At 46.8% G+C, this 18,425-nt stretch overlaps 1 protein-coding gene and 1 long non-coding RNA gene across 2 annotated transcripts in view; both read left to right on the top strand.

The window, feature by feature from the left end:
- Positions 1-482: 482 nt before the first annotated feature.
- LOC125758537 (uncharacterized) lies at positions 483-4,462 on the top strand. Its single transcript, XR_007416194.1, has 3 exons — positions 483-592; positions 1,731-1,916; positions 4,376-4,462. It is a non-coding gene; the product is annotated as an uncharacterized LOC125758537 (long non-coding RNA).
- A 961-nt stretch (positions 4,463-5,423) lies between these two features.
- Positions 5,424-18,425, top strand: part of LOC119393100 (signal peptide peptidase-like 2B) — a 19,356-nt gene continuing 6,354 nt past the window's right edge. Inside the window, exons 1-10 of the mRNA XM_037659922.2 lie at positions 5,424-5,564; positions 7,469-7,821; positions 8,974-9,070; positions 10,834-11,029; positions 12,350-12,424; positions 13,641-13,688; positions 14,545-14,698; positions 15,427-15,504; positions 16,306-16,460; positions 17,952-18,137. Of these exons, the coding sequence (XP_037515850.2) occupies positions 5,425-5,564; positions 7,469-7,821; positions 8,974-9,070; positions 10,834-11,029; positions 12,350-12,424; positions 13,641-13,688; positions 14,545-14,698; positions 15,427-15,504; positions 16,306-16,460; positions 17,952-18,137 (1,482 nt within the window). The 5' untranslated portion in view covers position 5,424. The remainder of the gene's footprint in view (positions 5,565-7,468; positions 7,822-8,973; positions 9,071-10,833; positions 11,030-12,349; positions 12,425-13,640; positions 13,689-14,544; positions 14,699-15,426; positions 15,505-16,305; positions 16,461-17,951; positions 18,138-18,425) is intronic.

Below are 18,425 nucleotides of genomic sequence, written 5' to 3'. Positions count from 1 at the left end.
AGTGCTTACTTACAACTAAACATTTGTGTTGTCAGACTGCACCCGCCACGATGGTCTAGTGGTTATGCTGCTCGACTGCTGACCCGAGGGTCGCGGGATCGAATCCCGGTCGCGGCGGCCGCATTTCGATGGAGGCTAAATGCTAGAGGCCCGTGTACTTAGGTTCATGTGAATGTTAACAAACCCCAGGCGGTCGAAATTTCCGAAACCGTCCACTACGGCATTCCTTACAATCATATCGTTGTCTTGGGACGTAAAACCCAACAATTATTAGTATTCTGAGACTGTCCTCTATAAGTACTTAGAGCCTCACTGTCTGCGTTGTGCTTCTTTATTATAGGCGATCACATTTAACGCTTACAAACACAAATTAGCTCAATAATATCATCTTCACGTATGTTAAATAGGCATTGAATGAAAAGTGTTATCCTTCCTTCCTTCTAACCCATCCCCCCCCCCTTTTTTTTTCATTATGCAGAGCGAAAACAGCAAACTTGGAGTAGTGAATGTCATTTCAAGTGGGAAGGTTTCTTCATTCTGTCTCAGATACTATCCTCAATTCAAGGAACTGCCCCAAGACAAGTCGGAAGCGGTAAGTTTCCCGACGTTTGACGCTAAGAGGGCAAATACATTATTGTTTGGTGGGCGCGTTTTGTGCATTTTTGACTGCTACTTAACTACCATGCACACTTGTAACTCGAAGTCTTTGTCATTTACCTAAAGAGCACTGTCATGTTGATAGTATAATTCCAGATAACTCGAAAACCGTAGTCCAAAGAGCGTCAAGTATATATGTTGCTAACGCTACACAACACAAGGCGATAATTTGCGAAGGTAACTGCAATTTGCATTTTGCCAAGCCGAAGTTAACGTAAACATACACAAAAGAAAGAAAATAAAGCGCAAGGTAGCCACTACATTCTGTAACATGTCAATCGTGGCAACACCGCGCACTGCCTGAGGCGCATGCTCTAGTGCTCCAGCGCAGCTACCATAGGTGAATCGCACCATTTCCAAACGCACTAGTAAAGGTACCGATGGAAATTCGCGTTGTATATTTTTATTTTTATTTGTTCTTATCCCGGTAGTATACTCATGCAGTGTGAGCACATAGCATCGTTTACACACTCTGATTGTACAGTCTTCTCAAAGCAGCTGAGATATAGTGGGTGTTTATAGCGGGCAAGTGCGAACCACTGGCAGTAACGGGTGCCGAATACATAGCACCATACTAATGAAATATCAGTGCTTTGTCGTAGATTGGCACAGTAGTGGCGGTGACGTAATTTCCCTTTGGGCAAAGCGTTTGATTACGTGAGAAAGGGAAAATCTTGTGGAACCTTCAATGAATTCATATCAAAGAAAGTATCTGCCCAGAAAGGTGTAGAGAAGTGTTAATGGGTGCATCACGCCAATTCTATTAGGCAGGAACGCTGGATCACGCAATGCGCTTTAATTTCAGACGGTGATGCAGGTGACCTTTATCGTCACGCTCTATACTAAAAGGGCTCCGCCAACGCGCACTTTGATATGATAAACGTCGTGATTTGTTTAGCTCTATATATGCGACGTTCCCTTTCAAAATGACGAATAGGGACGTCAAGAGATCCGAGGGTCCCCCCTGCTTAGGCGCTACGCGAGTACAGGGAGGGCATGAGAGGAAGGATGTGCGGCGTGGGCCCCTTACAAGTTCCTCATTATCTGCCTGGTATTTACATGTCGAACTGCAGAAAAGCGACCGACCCGTGGCGAACATGGCGGCGCAGGACGGATGCCAGCCGCTGCACGGAATCAACCTGACCGGGGCAGTGGTGTTTATTAACGACAGCAGCCGCTGTCCTCTCGAGACAGTAGCTCGAAACTACGGCAACACCAGCGCCTATGCGCTAGTCGTTGGCCTCTCGGACAACAGGCTCGTGAGTTCAGCGACTGATCGCTCCCTGTCTTGGTTTCCTCGGGGATACCGCCGTAAAGACGCCACGTTGTCAGTAGACATGTAGTGTGCCTGTCGGCGCTGTGTCTGCAGGTGCTAGACCGGGAGAATATTTAAAGCTCTGGAAGACGCTTTGGTTCTGTCGTGAATGTGATGCCATTGGTGAATGATGTTAGTGTTGAATGCAGCGGCAGCAAAAAATCTACATTGAGGTGAGGGTAATAAGCAATTTTTACGTCAAAGTATGGCTTCACAATCGTGTGAGTTCTTTGGGGGAAAAAAAAAGTGGACGAGAGGGGGGGGGGGGGGGGGAGAGTTTCCCGGCATAGCGACCCCGCAATGTCGTGAAGTTATCTTTCTTGGTGGGTTATTCGCGGTAAAATACGTATATATGAGAATATAAATAAAGCGGCGTTCACGTGACTCAGCAAACGTAGAATGCCGCTTTGTTTACACAGCAGTAGAATGGAAGGTTGGGCTAGATGGAATACTTGCATGATTGAAGCAGCGCGAAAATCATGAACATGTAAAGAACAAAGTGCACAGGACAGCCGGCGCCGCTCCGTAGAAAACACCCTGAAGAGATTGGAAACAAAGAAATACCCAACACAAGTTAAATTACGCAAGTGGTACCCCATGCTATAGTATACGAAGTGCCAGCACTGCGGAGAGGTAGCTAACTTATACCACGTGACATAGGCGTCTTAACTCCAAGGTTCACCTCCTTTCAAATCCCTCGGAGGAGCAGTGGGAGGCCATCCTGCTCAACGATAAACATGACCGCCAGTACTATAGATTAGAGCACTGCACGGGCCTGATTTTTCGGTCCGGGCCCGGCCCGGGCCCGCTTTATGAAGCCCGAGCCCAGCCCGGGTCCGTGGTCCCAAGCGCGGGCCCGGCCCGGACTCGGGCGTTCGTTACTAAACTTATCCAGGGTGCGCTTGTTCATGACCAGCCCCGGCCCGGGCCCGCTAGAGGATGTTACTTGTTGATGATGATTATTAATGATGCCTTGCGCTTGGTAGCGGGCGATCGGACGGAAAATTCGGAGTGTACATGCATCGAAATGTTGCTTTGGCGGCGGTGGTAGCTCAGCGGTTAAGTCCGAGGACGCGGGTGCGATTCCCGCGGCCACGGCGGCCGCATTTTGATGGGGGCGAAATGCAAGAACACCCGTGTACTTATCTTTCAGTGCACGTTAAAGAACTCCAGGTGGTCCAAATTAATCCGGTCCCCACTACAGCGTGCCTCGTAATCATATCGTGGTTTGGGCACGTAATACCAAATGACATGTTGCCTATATGGCACATGGCAAGTCATTGCAATAACAGTATAGTGAAAATAAAACATAGCAACAAAATTTATTTAAAAGAACTGTACAACTAGCACACTGCGGGCCGGCCCGAGTCCGGCCCGGCCCAGGCCTGCACTTTCAAGCCCGAGCCCGGCCTGGCCCGCGGGCCGGGCCGGGCCCGTGCAGTGCTCTACTATAGATGGTGGAGAGGACCGGCGCGGCAGCCAGAACCAGGGGACCACAGGATTAGGCAGCCCGCTCACATGCTATGATAAGAATCTGTGTAAATAAAGATGTTTTAGGGGCGAAGCTCCTCTTAGTCTAACCTTGTCACGCGTCCGGCGTCCGGCGTAAGGCGTAACCGGCCCATCATCGCTCCTTTGCAAACTGCCCACTACTTCGTCTTTGCAAACATCCCACTACGACCAACACCGATCCATTACTTCACCGACCATAAAGCCGTTATAATGAAGGGGGAACGGAAGCCACGTCTAGCTACCACTTGCGATTAATAAAATTTCTTGTATAAATACATACAGTGTTTGTCACGTCTTTGATGATGTACTGGGCTATCGCTTTGATTACTGCTGGGCGAAACCACTGAAGATTTCACGGTGTAACCATGATTGCTTCAGGAGCTTCGCCCAAGCTCTTCATCATTCACCCGTGGATATGCTGTGAATTTTTTAATCGTCCTCATCCGCTCCGCGGAAGCTTTTCACATCTGCTGCACCAACGGATTGTCTTCTTTTATCTTCTTTAGCCCCTCGGTTTCATGCTTTCGCAAAGGCGAAGTGAGCACGCAGCTCGCGCGGTACGTGATATTGCGTCGTCTCCGCGGTTTTCGTTCAAGGCCACGTTCTCATAACACACATACGCAGTTCGCTTTCGTAAACGCTGATAAGGTAGGAGTACAGGCTGTGCCGGTCCTTTAACCGAGTAGCGCTGTGCTGGCGACATCCGCAGAGACGGTTGCCTTGCGATAACTGCTCACTGTCAAGCCTTTGAAGAATATTGACGATAACAATGCACTTTGAGCGGTCTCTTTTGCTACAGCTAGCGCTTTTCATCCAAAGCACATACACGACCTTAGTAAAATTAGTGGGAATACCAACAAGGGCTAGCATGTTACCTTCCTATTTCCACAGGACGACGCCGTTTACGAAAGGACATCATCGGAACAGCTAGATATAGCTGTGGGATTCGTCAGCAGGCGGAGTTTCATAACTGTGTTGGTGAGTGAATTGCATCTCGCGCATTCCTGCCTAATTTGGCGCGAGCCATACTTGATCACGGTGAAATTTTGTGCTGGTGTTTCTTCTAACGCGAGACGCTTGTCATTAAACTTTGAATATAATCGCACTAATACTTTTAGTGTTCGAAGTACCATGCTTTTTCAACGTCCACATCTTGTTTCCCCATTTTTTTGGAAACTGCGTTATTATCGGGGAGCATGGAACGCTATTTATTAAATGCGGAATAAAATGATTTTCAGATAATGAGTCAGGGCGCAAGAAGTTTATTGAAATTGTGTAAAACAACGTTTTTGTCCTGTCTTTTTTTCCCCGGAAGCTAACTGAAATAACATACTCGTTTTAGAAAGGTATAAAACAAGTCAAAATTCAATTTCGCGTTCTTCTCACACTTAAAATAGTAGCTATCACGCATTCAGCATTTTATTGTTTAACGCCGACGCAGATATCAACACTTCAGCGCAAGGCTGTCTCATGTTGACAGTGCTCACGAAACGCTTAACTGGCCATGCTCATTTAAAGTACTGTACTCGTTTACAAGCCCCGTAAATACGCGGTCAACGTTTACATTGCTAAATTTTCAGCAGTCCTCAGAAGAACACTCGATTCGAAAAGTTGTGTGATAATTAGGTACAACGTTCTGGAATATAAAGTATCAATAAAACGCAGAAGGTCCTTACAGCATATCAGAAAACACATTTGTCGCTGTAATTTTATATTCTAATTGGTGATAATGTCGGATTTAACCGACACCTGCCGTTAGTCTTTTTTTTTTGTAATTGATACGCGACCGTGTTGCGTTCAAAAATTCGTGTACAAACTGTTTTTGGCACGTACGATCTGATTTGTCTCTCCTTTATCATCAGGATACTTTCATGCGGTTGTTTACAGACAGGCAATTTCGCCAATATTTCTTTCCTTTTTTTTTATTGCACCAGAAATTGATGACGCCGAACCAACAACTGACGGGATTAATGTTCACGAAGGAATACGAAATGGACGCAAGCCTGATACTGGTGTGGTTCATCGCTACTTTCAGCGTGGCAGCTGGCGCTTTTTGGGCAGGAACCGTTAGCGACCAGATGTAAGTCATGAGCACCACGTTTTTTTATGCTTAATTGTTTTTGCAAAAAAATGACAGAGATGTTAAAATAGCTCCAGAAAACATGACGCTGAAAGAATAAAATGGACACACGAGAGCTACTTTTTAACCCCAGCAGCAATCACACTGAGCGCTATTAGCTTCCACATCCATTTGGAAGTTCCCTCAGGGCGCATACTAAGTGGCTATAAACTATGTCGTACAACAGCAGATAATGATAACGGAGTGCGAGTTTAAAATAAAAGTTGAAGCTATTGGCAAAGGAACCGCATACATTCCGTGCGCCTATTTTCAAGGTTTTTCAGCCTCTCTTTTACCTCGCATTATGCTTTGCGTGTCGTGTTTTGTCAGCATGTGTACCTTCGTAACGCTGTAAGTGACCGTGGCGGGCTCTGCGCATGCGTAACCACCCACCGCGGTGAAGGAACGGAGGAATTCACCGCAGCCACTCGTGTGCTCCGTTTCATTATTTCTGTGCTGCGTATTTCATGCCATTTTCACTTTTGAGCTATCATACTAACTCGTCCAGACGTCCATATTTCTGAGATGAGCGAATTATGGCGTAGTGGGCACTTCGCAACTGTACTTACAGTAGGCATTCTAGGAGAGTTTAAAGCGGCCGATGTTACGCGCACAGACATAGGCGTGCGCACGAGTGCGGCAGGGGGGCGCCTACCCCCCGCCCCCTAATCAACGAAGGGGGTGCCAAGTCTCGGGCCTATCCAGCCATTGTTCAAAGTGCAGGGCCATGAAGGTTGTTAACCATAATGGCGATCGAAGACCTCTGATGTTGCTTTCCAAGAACTTTTCATTTCCCACCTTTATCTTTGGAAAGCCGGGGACCGAAGGCAGGTCGCAGCGAGAAGCGCGTCATCGCTTGATTTTCGCTGTTGTATCCACTGCGAAGCTTGTTTTCTTCGGTCTGGACCAATAAGAGGGGGGGAGGGAATGCGGTGAGACTTTGCCACAGCCTCACCCCCCCCCCCTTCTTAATGGAGAACCTTGCGCAGGCCGATGCGCACAGACATTCCTTTTCTCGCGACAAGGTTGAGGTGTCTACCGATAAGCGAAGCCTAGCAAGCGAACGAAAATGCGTTGAGAGCGGGGCCCGATTACGCTATCACGTTCTGCTCTTGAAGGCAAGCTCAAGCGCTCTCCAAGTTCTTGTTCAGTTTAAGTGCATCCAGGTTTCTAAAGGTGATTACATACTCCGTTATTGTGCACGTTATAGCTATGCCTCTTACTGCACCCTGTCTTCAATCAGCTGCATAAATGTGCGATCAACTCTTCCCGTTCGGGTTGAAAATGAACTCGAATTTAATAGTTGGGAGAGGCCTGCGTCCTGAAGTGGACATACATATGATGGTGATGATGTATAGTGCATGACCAAGTCGTTTGTTTTGGCACCCTTATTTGAAGCTTTCTCACTGCGTACGATTTCTAACTCCCGCTTGTGACCTGCTGTCTTAGCTCCTATAGTGAACTGTTTTGTAATTACTGGAAGCTCCTTCTCTATCTTCTTCATCGTGATACTGTATTTGGTATGTAGTATGTACTCACGTGTTTTGTCCTTAACTCAATAAAACACCAGGTACCTTGCTATTTTGAAATTTAAATGAGATAATTGTTCCTTTGTATGCACGTTACCGCACTTTGGTTACCGTTTTACTTCCTGGCTCTTCATTCACACAGTGGTGTGACATCACTGAAAGTTTTTTTTTATTATTTCCGTGTACTTCGACTATTTTCATATTTTGTTTTGAATGTGAGAGCCACTGACCTTGCTCAGAGAGGCAGTTTCTCACTGAGGATGAACAGTAGCGCTACGCTGTTACTATCTGTACTTTTGTTTCTGGAAAGTAAAATTTGATTCAAACCGATTGCAGCTACCGCTACCACGTGTACAGAGCGAGAAAGCTGGCGGCCATGCCTTCTCGACGAGCCGTAGTCGAAGCGCGCAAGCCAAGCCAGCCCGCTGCTGAAGCTGGTGCTGTCGGTGCCGGAGCTGGTGGTGGTGCCGCTGGTGCTGGTGCTGCTGCTAGGGAGGGCGGCGCTGCTGGTGCAGGTGCCGTCGCTGCTGGCGGCGATGTCTCCAAACGAGACGTCGTCGACACGAAGCGTCTGACTGATACCAGCGTCGACGACATCGACATCGAGCTTACGCCCGTCGGCATTCTCGTTTTCGTGATTTTCATGTCCTCCTCGCTCGTCGTAATCTACCTGCTCATCCAGTACCTTGGTCAGTGCGCACAGATCGCTTTCCGCAGACGCGCGGACACCCGCTCCGCACGTTGTGACCACACGTTGGTTCAGATTTACCTCGTCTGTTTTCACGCTGGACACGCACTCATACCGAAATACATCTCTATGGTACAATACCTAACACAACAACCACCTGCCTGGGCACCACTTTACGATGAAGGCGGTGCGCTCTTCGAAAAAAAAAAAAAGAAAAATTCCTGGCTACACCACTGTCCCTTGCGCCGACCTATTTTCCCTTATGGGCTCCCCAAAGTAGCACTACTTTTCTTTGACTGACAATAACCGCCCTCTCCTCGGTCACTATGCCACACAATAGGGTTTTGTATTCCTCTTTGATTCGGAATTTTGAAGAAAAAAAACAACATAACGTATGCTTTACCGGACACGTCACATCTCTATATTTTGTACTTGATGCCAAGCTGTTCATTCATAAGGCTTCTAGCCAGCAAATGATAATATAAATTAATGGAGAGTGTACTACGCATCAGCGCATGCAGTTTGGGATGTGACGTGGGCAGCAAGGAAAGAAATTGAGTCTTTTTAGCTAACACTAAGCTGAGAGCACAGCCGGAAGCCTATGCTCTTACGGGACGCGATTATTAATTTACTGACAACAGGGTGGCTACAAGGGCTGGTTGGCATTGCATTCTAAAAGGAAAACACTTTTTGTGCGCAGAACGTTTGAGAAAAGTCAGATAGGACAGAGCGCAGGGGGACAGGAGTGCGCTCTGTCCTATCTGACTTCTTTTCTCAAACGTTCTGCGCACAAATAAAGTATTTTCTTTTTAGATATTACTGACGTTTGGAGCCATTCGTGCTCACGCCACCTGGCGCCCGATTTTTTCACTCATGAGCCAGATGAGAGTTTTGCCTTAATATCCCGGGAGTGCTACAGCGGCACTTGTGAAACTAGGCGACGTCAGCGATGGCTTCACTGCGGCATTCATTAATGCGACGTTTGCAACGTTAAATAAGCGAAAAGTGGCGTGAAAGGAAAAAAAAAAAAGAAAAAAGACGATGCATGTATCGTCACGACAGTTTGATGCTTTTTCTGCCTAAGCCATTTACTCATATATTTTTATTTTCTTTGATGTTGATAAAGACAACGGTGCCGGTTTCTTTTTTTCAGTGTATGTCATTATCGGAATGTTCGTGCTGGCATCGTCAGTCGCCCTCATTGGCGTGCTCGAACCCCTGGTCCACAGGCTGCCTGTCGGCACCACGAAGTACGCACTCTCTCGCACTGTAGCGTCGTTTGAAAGGGGCAACATTGCGCACAACTGCAACGGCTGCGACGTAGCCGATGGCGTGCAAGTTAGCACGCGTCTTCTCCTCCAGTCCGGCTGCATGGTTGCGAATAGCTGTCAGCGTGGCTGGGCGCATATTGGAGCTAAGCGCTATGACATAGTGATATTCCGCGCTGGTTGCAGAGTGTGAGCTGAAATTTTTGGTGCCTTTATGCGCGCAGCGTTCCCGCTCGCTTTGATCACGTAATCTGAAGTTTCCGAGACGCACTGAAACGACAGGCTGCGCGAAGCAGCAGCTCCTCACCACCGGCGTTCTTCATCGCGCTTGCATGGTGGAGGCCAATTTCATGATCACCGAGTAATTTTCGTTCATATTTGCTTGTGCGGCTGACACTGTGCTCGTTAATTTAATTACGAAATGTTTTCGACTTTATATATATGACTGATTAACCTAACAACATTCTATCGAGTAGATTTTCTATCGCTCCGAATGTTTCGTCTTTCACGCGAAACTGCCACACACATTTATATTTCTTTTTCAAATAAAAATTTCAGTCGCAATCTTAAGGGACCTGAGCAATCCAGTTATTGGTTGCAGGTTACCCAAGGAAGGAAAAAGTATTCCTTCACTATTGCTGACGTAACACGGCGCGTCGAACATTCCGTCAAACAGAGTAATAAAGTATTGCTGTGGGCAAAGTATTGCTGTGTGCAGCAATACTTAGCCAATACGCGTCTTGTGTCTACCCGACTGCCCCGTATAAGGTGCGCGCCTGCCAAAACTGAAAATACTGTACTGTCTTAAAGGGGTACTGACACAAAAATTTTGGCCACACGATTTTTTTGCTGCAATGTGTTGGCGGGGGCCTATTAGTCATAACACGGCACATCGTTTGCTGCAGCACGCGACAGCTATGTAATTACAGGCTCCTCATTACCGACCAGTGTCAGTTTCGGATTAAAAAAGGACAAGCCGCCGAGTGCAACTATCGCCACCTAGTGGGTGCTGCGCTTGATCACGTCAGCACACAGAACTGTGACGCCAGGCCAGTTGCAAGGGGGGGGGGGGGTTGCCCTAGAGGGCCTCCCCCTCCCCAAATTTTGGTGAAGTAGGTGTTTTGACCAAAAATAAATAATAAAAAGATGTGTTTTTCTCAAATAGTCAAGGTCTCCAGCAAGTGGCCTCCCCCCCCCGAAAATTCCTGGCTGCGGGCCTGTGTGACGCACTTCCGCGTGGTTCGCGAGCAGCCGCCGAGAAGTAGGCTGCTATAGGCTGCTGAAGCGAACCCGGCAAAAAAAATGGCGGCTATGACGTCATCACAACTTGTTGCAGCATGGTCACGTGAGGAAAGTAGAGGGGTCACCGAGGGTCACCTTTGAGAGTGTCAATAGCGCGAGGGTGTCGATCGCTCACGCAAACTTCAAAATTCATTTAAATTACTTCCAACCTATATTCGCTGTTGATATTTTGCAGATATACGCATGTTCACGGGAATCGATCCCGCAGTCTATCTCGGCTGCGAAATTTTGTCAGTACCCCTTTGAGTGTACAGTACTCTAGTGGGCCTGTGAAGGGTTCGGTTGAGGGATCTTGGCTGGTCCTTATACCACGGCGTCCCTCACAGCGTGCCTCGGTCAACAAAACCCTGCTTTTCAGTCTATTTTTCAGTTTAACACTGCTGCGCGCACTATAGCTGAAGAGTACATGACTTTGTATCTATCTAACGCGATGTGTTCGGCAGGGTGCCCAGCTCCGTGCTCCCTTGCTTCTACGTCCAGCTGGAGGTGCGGCAGGTGTGCGTGATAGTGCTATCCGTCGGCGTGGCCTTTTCGTTCGTCGTCATCCGGCACAACCCGAAGTCCTGGTTGCTGCAGGACGCGCTGGGCATCATATTCTGCGTCTACATGATCAAGACCCTGCGCATGCCCAACCTTATGGTGATCTGGCCCTATGCATAACTTTTCTGTTTGTGTCTTTTTGCCATTCACTTAACCTCGGGAAATACTATTTATAGGAAAATACGAGGTGTTCTTCCTTTGGGGCTAGACATCGTAAGAACAAGCTGAAAGGTGAAGTACAGTAGCTAGCTTGGCGAGTTGGTGCATCTGCATCTTTACACACGGCGCGAAGGAGATACCAAGACACTACAAGATGATTCGACGAAACACAAGCGCTGTGTTTCGTGGTATCTTCTTCTAGTGTCTTGTTATATCCTTCGCGCTGTGTGTGAAAGTGAAAAGGGCGAGGTGACGTATTTATTTAATAATGTGTGAGCCGAGCGCACTTGTGGGATCAAACATATATGCTGTATTCAGACAGAGTGATAAAGCAGCAGTTTGAGTTTTGAATCGAAATGTGCTATGTCTTTCTTTATTTTGTTTTATTTTGCGTTTCATTTTCACTTTTCACATATTCCGTCTGCGCGTGTGCATGTTGTCAGCTCTGTGTCAGCGATGTCATTCAACGGCAGGTATTTTATCTTAACACCTATTGCGCACAGAAAGGACAGGAACACAGTTGTACGACGCGGACACTGCGCTAAATTCCAAGAAATGATTTATTTACGAAGCAGTACAAATAAAAATATAGGAAACGGAAAGCAACGCACCCGGGCGCGTAAGCGCAAGGTTAAATTTTCAAAACATTGATGATACATGTGAAAGATATGCACCCAAAGATAACATGATAGTACAAGAGAAATATTTACAAGATTACCAGGCCATGCTGAAGAAACCATTTTCTTCAAGTCACCCTTCCTATCGCATTTAAGAAGTCTAATTATTTTCTTGTCAGCTCAATTGAAGGCGCGCTCACGCACGTTTCCTCCGAGCTCACAATCTTGGCCGCCTCGATAATTTCCCGTGATGTCTACGCTGAGCTTCGTCCTATTACAGTGAGAGTACATAGTGACGCACCCTTTCTGTGCGCAACAGGTGTTAGGATGGAATAAAACATGCCCAAGCTCACGTTATTTCAGTTCAAATATTTCTCTGGAGCGAGGAGCCTCGTGAAAATGGCCTTTGTGCCTCCTATCGGAAACCATTTGTTCGGAGCAACAGCTTTAGTGCATGCGCGATTACAGTTTACGGTCAATAGCAAACAGTTCTTAACGCCAAAAAGTAAAGCGAGTTCGATATTGAGACAAACTGTGGCATGACTAGCATGTTTTGACGCTCGGGCAGCGACAGAGGCGAAGGGAACAGTTTTTATCGCAGCATCCTGTGGCACAATTAACGGTCATTTTTATTTCACTGCAGGTTATCTCCGTCTTGTTGATCTTGCTCTTCTTTTACGACATATTCTTCGTCTTTCTCACACCATTCATTCTGCCAGTAAGTGAGCGTTACACATTTAGTATTGCTACACTTACTATTGCGAGGCTATCTCAGAGCATTAAGTTCGCGAGCAAGGGAATTACAGTGGCTAGAACATTGTTTAGCATGTTGTTGCTCTAAACTGTACAGCTAGCTGCAGGAAATTGTAATTCTGTTCCGTTATTTGACTAAGGTGCGCTGTCTGTGGCGTAGTCGATATATTTTTCATTTTTGTAGCCATCAACCGAAGAAACAAAACTATTGGTTCAATTTGTAAAATAAGCGCCCACTCACTATGTCCTTATTTCTGGCCATTGACTTAGTCACCAACGCCATGACGACAGGTTTTCCTTAATCTTTTGTTGCTGTGCCCTATTAGTTACGGCACCACTGTCTTCCATACATTTTTTTTCTTCTCGTTTTAAAGCTACAGTTTAGAATGTGAAGCGAATAGGAATGTGGAAATGTATATGAAGTCAAAACAATCCTATGCAATGTTTCTTGCTTCAATAATGATTTCTTTCCCACGTTCAATTCACCATTGAAGTCCAGTACACAATCATACTTTGTTCAGACAATATTTATTTGCATTTTTTTCATTCTAACCGTTTTTTATAGTAAGTCTTTTTGTGTGTACCATGCGGTGTTTCTTTTTATCAATATTTCTTGTTGTATTCTGTTTTATGGTTTCTGCATTGCAGTTTCCTTTGTATCACGTTTTGTGACGTACTGTTCCCTTGTTACGCACTCCTCTCTATAATGCATTTGCATTTGAGGGTATTTGGAATAAATAAATAAGCGACTGCATTTTTTCCTTAATTTTTTTATTCGATCTGTTCTGCACACATTGTACTGGCTGGTGAACGTCTGACTTTTGGATGTTCTTACATGTTTTATTCGAGTCGACTGCTTGTGCACGAACCCCTTGATGAGTTCCATTGTCCTCACAATTACGTTTGCATGGAACGCTGCGATTTGTAGTCATGGGTCTGTGGCACACTGCCTCGATAGATGTAAAGCGAGGGATTATATGAAACACGGTAATTCAAACCGTAATCGCCTGCCGAAATTGTGCGCCACCTAATTAGTTATGCGAAATTCAGCTAATTGTCTTTCACGCCCAACTGTTTTATTGAGTTTTTTCCGACCACGACAGTAGGTCGTGTCCCCGACTCCGTTTCTCTAGTGTGTCTCCCTTTATATGGTTAGTATATATGTATATTTTCCTTCGCAGAAATCAAACCCTCACAACGATACCAACAGCTTCGCGAAGTCATCGGGGGTAAGTCATAATCTACAAAACGTGCTTTTTTTATAGTTCCAGACATTTCGTAGATTCCTGGTCAGAGCTCTGAAACCGAACCCTTCACTCAACCACAATCGTGACTTCACACACGCGCGTTTTACGCGACAGCGCTACTCCTAAAGCGACGCGTATACTCTTCCCTTTATGATACTTGAACAGCGGTTGCCAAGACACTAGTCCGAAAATCCAAACGTGCAAGGAACATAGGGGGAGAAAGCTGCAGCGTTCAACATTGAGCTCAATGGTGGACACGCATCTCTCACACTCGCAAGCACCTCTCTTGAGTGTTTTCTGTGTGAGTGCGTTCGTGCGTGTTAGTGTTGTTTTGAGCTCTGCGGCGACTCACTGTATACTGGGTAAACTGAAAGCGCGCACGTTGCTTGCAACCGACTAGAGAAAAAAGACTGGAGCTGAATATTGCAACCAAATGAATCGAACAGACAATCAGGCCAGGAAAGCACAGCGGACGTTAATTGTTGCCTTCTTTAACTGTAGTGTACTAATCGTGACGTAAATTTCAATGCACTGCAGTGGACGAAAAATCACCCTTTCCATCGGCGGGATCTGAACCCAAAACCTTCGAATTAAGGTTATGGGTTCAGATCCAACCGACGGAAAGGGTGATTTTTGGTCCACTTTAATTCCTTTCAATTTACGTCACATTTAGTACACTACGGTTGAATACAACAATTAACGTACTCTAGGCTTTCCCTGGCCTAATTGTCTGTTCGGTTGAATTGGTTCTTTCTAGCATATATAAACGATCCCCTAGAAACAAAATATCCCCTTCTTTGGTCCATATTTCAAACAAGGTATCTTGCACTGCGCGCAGAGAGGCGACAGTATCATGGTGGAAGTAGCCCGAGGCGGTGGCAGCGATGAGCTCATACCGATGGTGATGCGAGTTCCTCGGCTCGGCGACCACGACCTTGCCGCTTGCTTCGGGGAGTGGTCGCTGCTCGGACTCGGCGATATCCTTATTCCCGGTGGGTGTGAAACACATATATGCGCATGACGTCACTAAACGTCACTACAGGCTTATGGAACATTCCAGATGCCCGCCTGCACCACGGCTGGACTATAGAGCATACACGCGCTTCTTTCGAAAAATGTGCTCCATGTTCGCCCATTGTAGCAAAATTAGTGCCGTTGAAGATGTTATGTTCGCCAGCCTGCAGTCGCAAACATAGGCGTGCGCAGGGGGGCGGCCGCTCCCCTAGTAACTTAAGAGGGGGGCGGCGCAGTCTGCCCCATACATTGACCTAATAGGGAGGGGGGCGTTGCGATGAACCTTCACCCCCCTGAAGGGGAACCCTGCGCTCGCCTATGGTCGCAAACTTTAGGCTGAAAATTGTATGTGGCGGAACAGCGTCAATTTGCAGTGCATTTCAGCCAGCTCGAGTAACCGCACCTGTCGCTTCTTCGGGTCAATCTTGAACGCCAGCTTTGATGCTTGAGCTCTAGCGCATTCTGAAGTCGCAGCTTGGAAGTTCTGCAGTTTTCTTTAGCGGTAGTTATAGCGGTGTTCATAACCGCCACGGGGTACATCATCTCATTTTTAAATGATATGTCGTACCTCGCCTATGCTTTCCATTTACTGGGTGACAATAATAAGTTAACCCCTCGGTTACCTCTGAGTCTTCTACAACTAACCGGTTCCCTGTATCCCCCATTCTGATGGGGACATCTTGCAACTCCTTCTTGATGCTCGCAGGGTTCTTGGTTGCATATGTGCACAGTTTCGACCTGATCGCGTCTCAGCGCCGCCTCTATTACACTACCACAGTGATCGGTAAGTGCGTTCGTGTTCGCCCTTCGACCAACTGTTTAAGCATCTTTCGCCCCATTAGGCTTCTTAGCACAGCGTTTACATTTTACAACAGCTTTCTATGAATACCAATGCATATCCAAGCGACTTTTGACTTCATACTGTGATAGTCAATCTTATGTCATCCCCTTATTTTCGTACCGAAATAGGATAAAAATTGTTTCACTCTGTTAAAAACGGAGTAGCCAACGTATTTGTTTGAATCTGCATTAAGTTTCTTGAGTCGTGCCACTAAGTCCTCTAGACATATGATGTGTGAAATTTCAATGTACTCTACAACCACCGCAGTACAGCTCAGTGCCTCATATGACCACAGAGCTCGAATTTCGAGGTCACAACATCTTGACCACGGGGCACTATCTCTCCAGAGCACTATCTCTCAGGCATTATCTCCAGGCACCATCTCTCATGGGGCACTATCAGCTCCAGATTGCTTGCAAGGCGTGCAAGACTCCAGAATTCAGTTCTTTAAATTCACATTTTATTTTCAACTGAAAGACTACGTGAACTATATATATACGTGAGAGTACCATGAACCTTGCTCCCTTATCGCAGAAATTTTGCGTCGTGTGGCTTCATGATAGGCCGCCTCGTGTTGTGTGGCGTGTTTTGCAGCATAGGCAATGCGTGCCTGTTGAGCCGAATGCGGTTGTTTTCGGCTCTAAGAATGCACTCCGGTGCAATGACACGGGTCTAAATGCCACGCACTCCCACTGTGCGTTTTTTTTTTCCTTTTTTTTAACGTCTCGCCTGTTGTTTACGCAGCATATGGCGTGGGCCTGGTGGTGACGTTCGTCGCTCTGTTCCTCATGAAAACCGCGCAGCCCGCGCTGCTGTACCTCGTGCCTGCAACCCTGATACCCGTCGTGGTCATTGCCCGACATCGGGGAGAGTTGCACGACATCTGGTACGGATTCAAGGCAAGTCATGCACGCTGGCTTTGTGTGCTCTTTACGCTTTGTACGCTTTGTGCGCTGGCTTACAAAGCCTATACTGGTTTTGTAAGCCGGCATAGGCTTTCTATGCAAGGGATGCCCGGTATACGAGTATAATCTGCAGGGATGATTCCAAAGGATCCTTGGAGAGGGACTGTCACCTACCCCCCTTCACCATTAAGCGTCAAGTAACATGGAGTGCCCTTTTGCACTCACAAAAAAAAAATGATGTACTGCCCCTCAACAGAAGAATCGTTTATAATTCCTCGCTAATTGTTTTCAAATCATGTGCTAAAAAAATGTGGCGAAGAAGGGACACGTATCGTTCTTGTATTGTTATTTGTTCATTGTGCACTCGTTTTATTCGTTATATTCAGTACACGCTCAACATTTACCTGGTACGTTATTACTGCACTGTCTGCAGCAATAGGGGCCGAGGTAGATTGTCCTTTGCGTATTCTCTTGGCGTTCTGCCAGCGTTAAAAAGGTTTTCGATGCACTAAGCCTCTGGTCCTCTACGTGGACTGCGGTAAACATCTGTGGGGGCAATAAGAAAGTACTTTATAGATGTGTTCCAGAAACGTTAGTAAATTCTTTCATCTGAAGTTGTATACCTTCTGTTCTAGTGACTCTTATCACTGATGTCCTGGCTGCGAGTTTGCTTCGGAGAATCGGAGGATTCATGCAGACTGCGCCGTTTGACAACCGTGTATGCCGTCAGTACACCGCAGCAGACGAGTGTGAAATATCCTGCGATGCGGAGCAGTCTGTTACGTTAGATGGAACCATCACAACTGATCTCCGCCATGGAGCCCATAAAACGAGACGTGAGAAACAAAGATTGCGGATCACCGCGCTAAAACACTGCGTACGGAAATTATTGTTTATCTGCGTGAGGTACAATCAATATATATCTTCTAATTAGCCATGATTGCGTTCAAAAACGAAAAATAAAATCCGTTCTGAGATGCGCGTTTCAAAGAGTGATGACTGCTCTTTGATAAGCATTTTATACCGAGCACGCCGCCGCACGCAGTTGCTGCAAAGAAACGGTTCTCGGAGGCCTCCTATAAAACTCGCAGGGTCCCTTACGCATTCGGCTAAGACTACTCGAAGGCGAAATCCATCTTGTTCTTTTTCTGTTCAACCGACGTGTTGATCCTCCGCCTCCGTTCTGCGTTCAACGTTCTTTTGCACTGCCTCCAGGATCGAAGGCATTGAAAGGTGTGTCTCCGTGGTCGGCACACCTTTGACCAAGCGACAATGTCATGCGATGACGTCACAATGACGTCATATGGTGACGTAATCACGTGAGGGTGATTTTCTTGCATCACTCGTGTTGACGCCACCGACGGTCAATTTTCGCGTTTGATGACGCACCTATGCTTTCTCCTTACGCAGCATGCAACATTCACTTGCGCTCTTCTTTGTATAGCCGCTCGCTTATTCGACATCATACGCTGCTCTTGGTTGCAGCCTGCGACGCCTCCGCCGTCGGAGGAAGACGCCGAGTCACCTGCGGTCGACCAAGGGAAGGAACAGCCGAAGGATTCGCGGCGCAAGTCCCTCGATAGCTCGGAGGGGGCCGCTTCGACTGAAGAAGCCGGCTCCCCTGTCGTAAAGACTCCTGCCGCCGGTTCGGCTGCGCAGCCACAGCGTGTCGTGAGCCCTGCGATCCGTTCGCCCGCCGGCGCTGCGTCTTCAGTTCAGCCGCCCGCTTTGCTGGGTACCATGTTTACCGTGGGAATGCGCTAGGCACAAAAAAAAAGGCGTTTTCGAAAAAGCCCCATGCTTTCGACGACTCCGACTCTTGATTCTCTTATATGGCCATACATATGGCTATATATATATATATATATATATATATATATATATATATATATATATACACTGATCGTACATGCCTGCCTATAAATTGTTTCGTATTCATGATTCCGTACTGCATTCTTG

The sequence above is a fragment of the Rhipicephalus sanguineus genome, chromosome 5, assembly GCF_013339695.2.
Source record: "Rhipicephalus sanguineus isolate Rsan-2018 chromosome 5, BIME_Rsan_1.4, whole genome shotgun sequence".
NCBI lineage: Eukaryota > Metazoa > Arthropoda > Arachnida > Ixodida > Ixodidae > Rhipicephalus > Rhipicephalus sanguineus.
The sequence above is the reverse complement of the archived record's forward strand: the minus strand, read 5'-3'. Positions and strand labels throughout refer to the sequence as shown.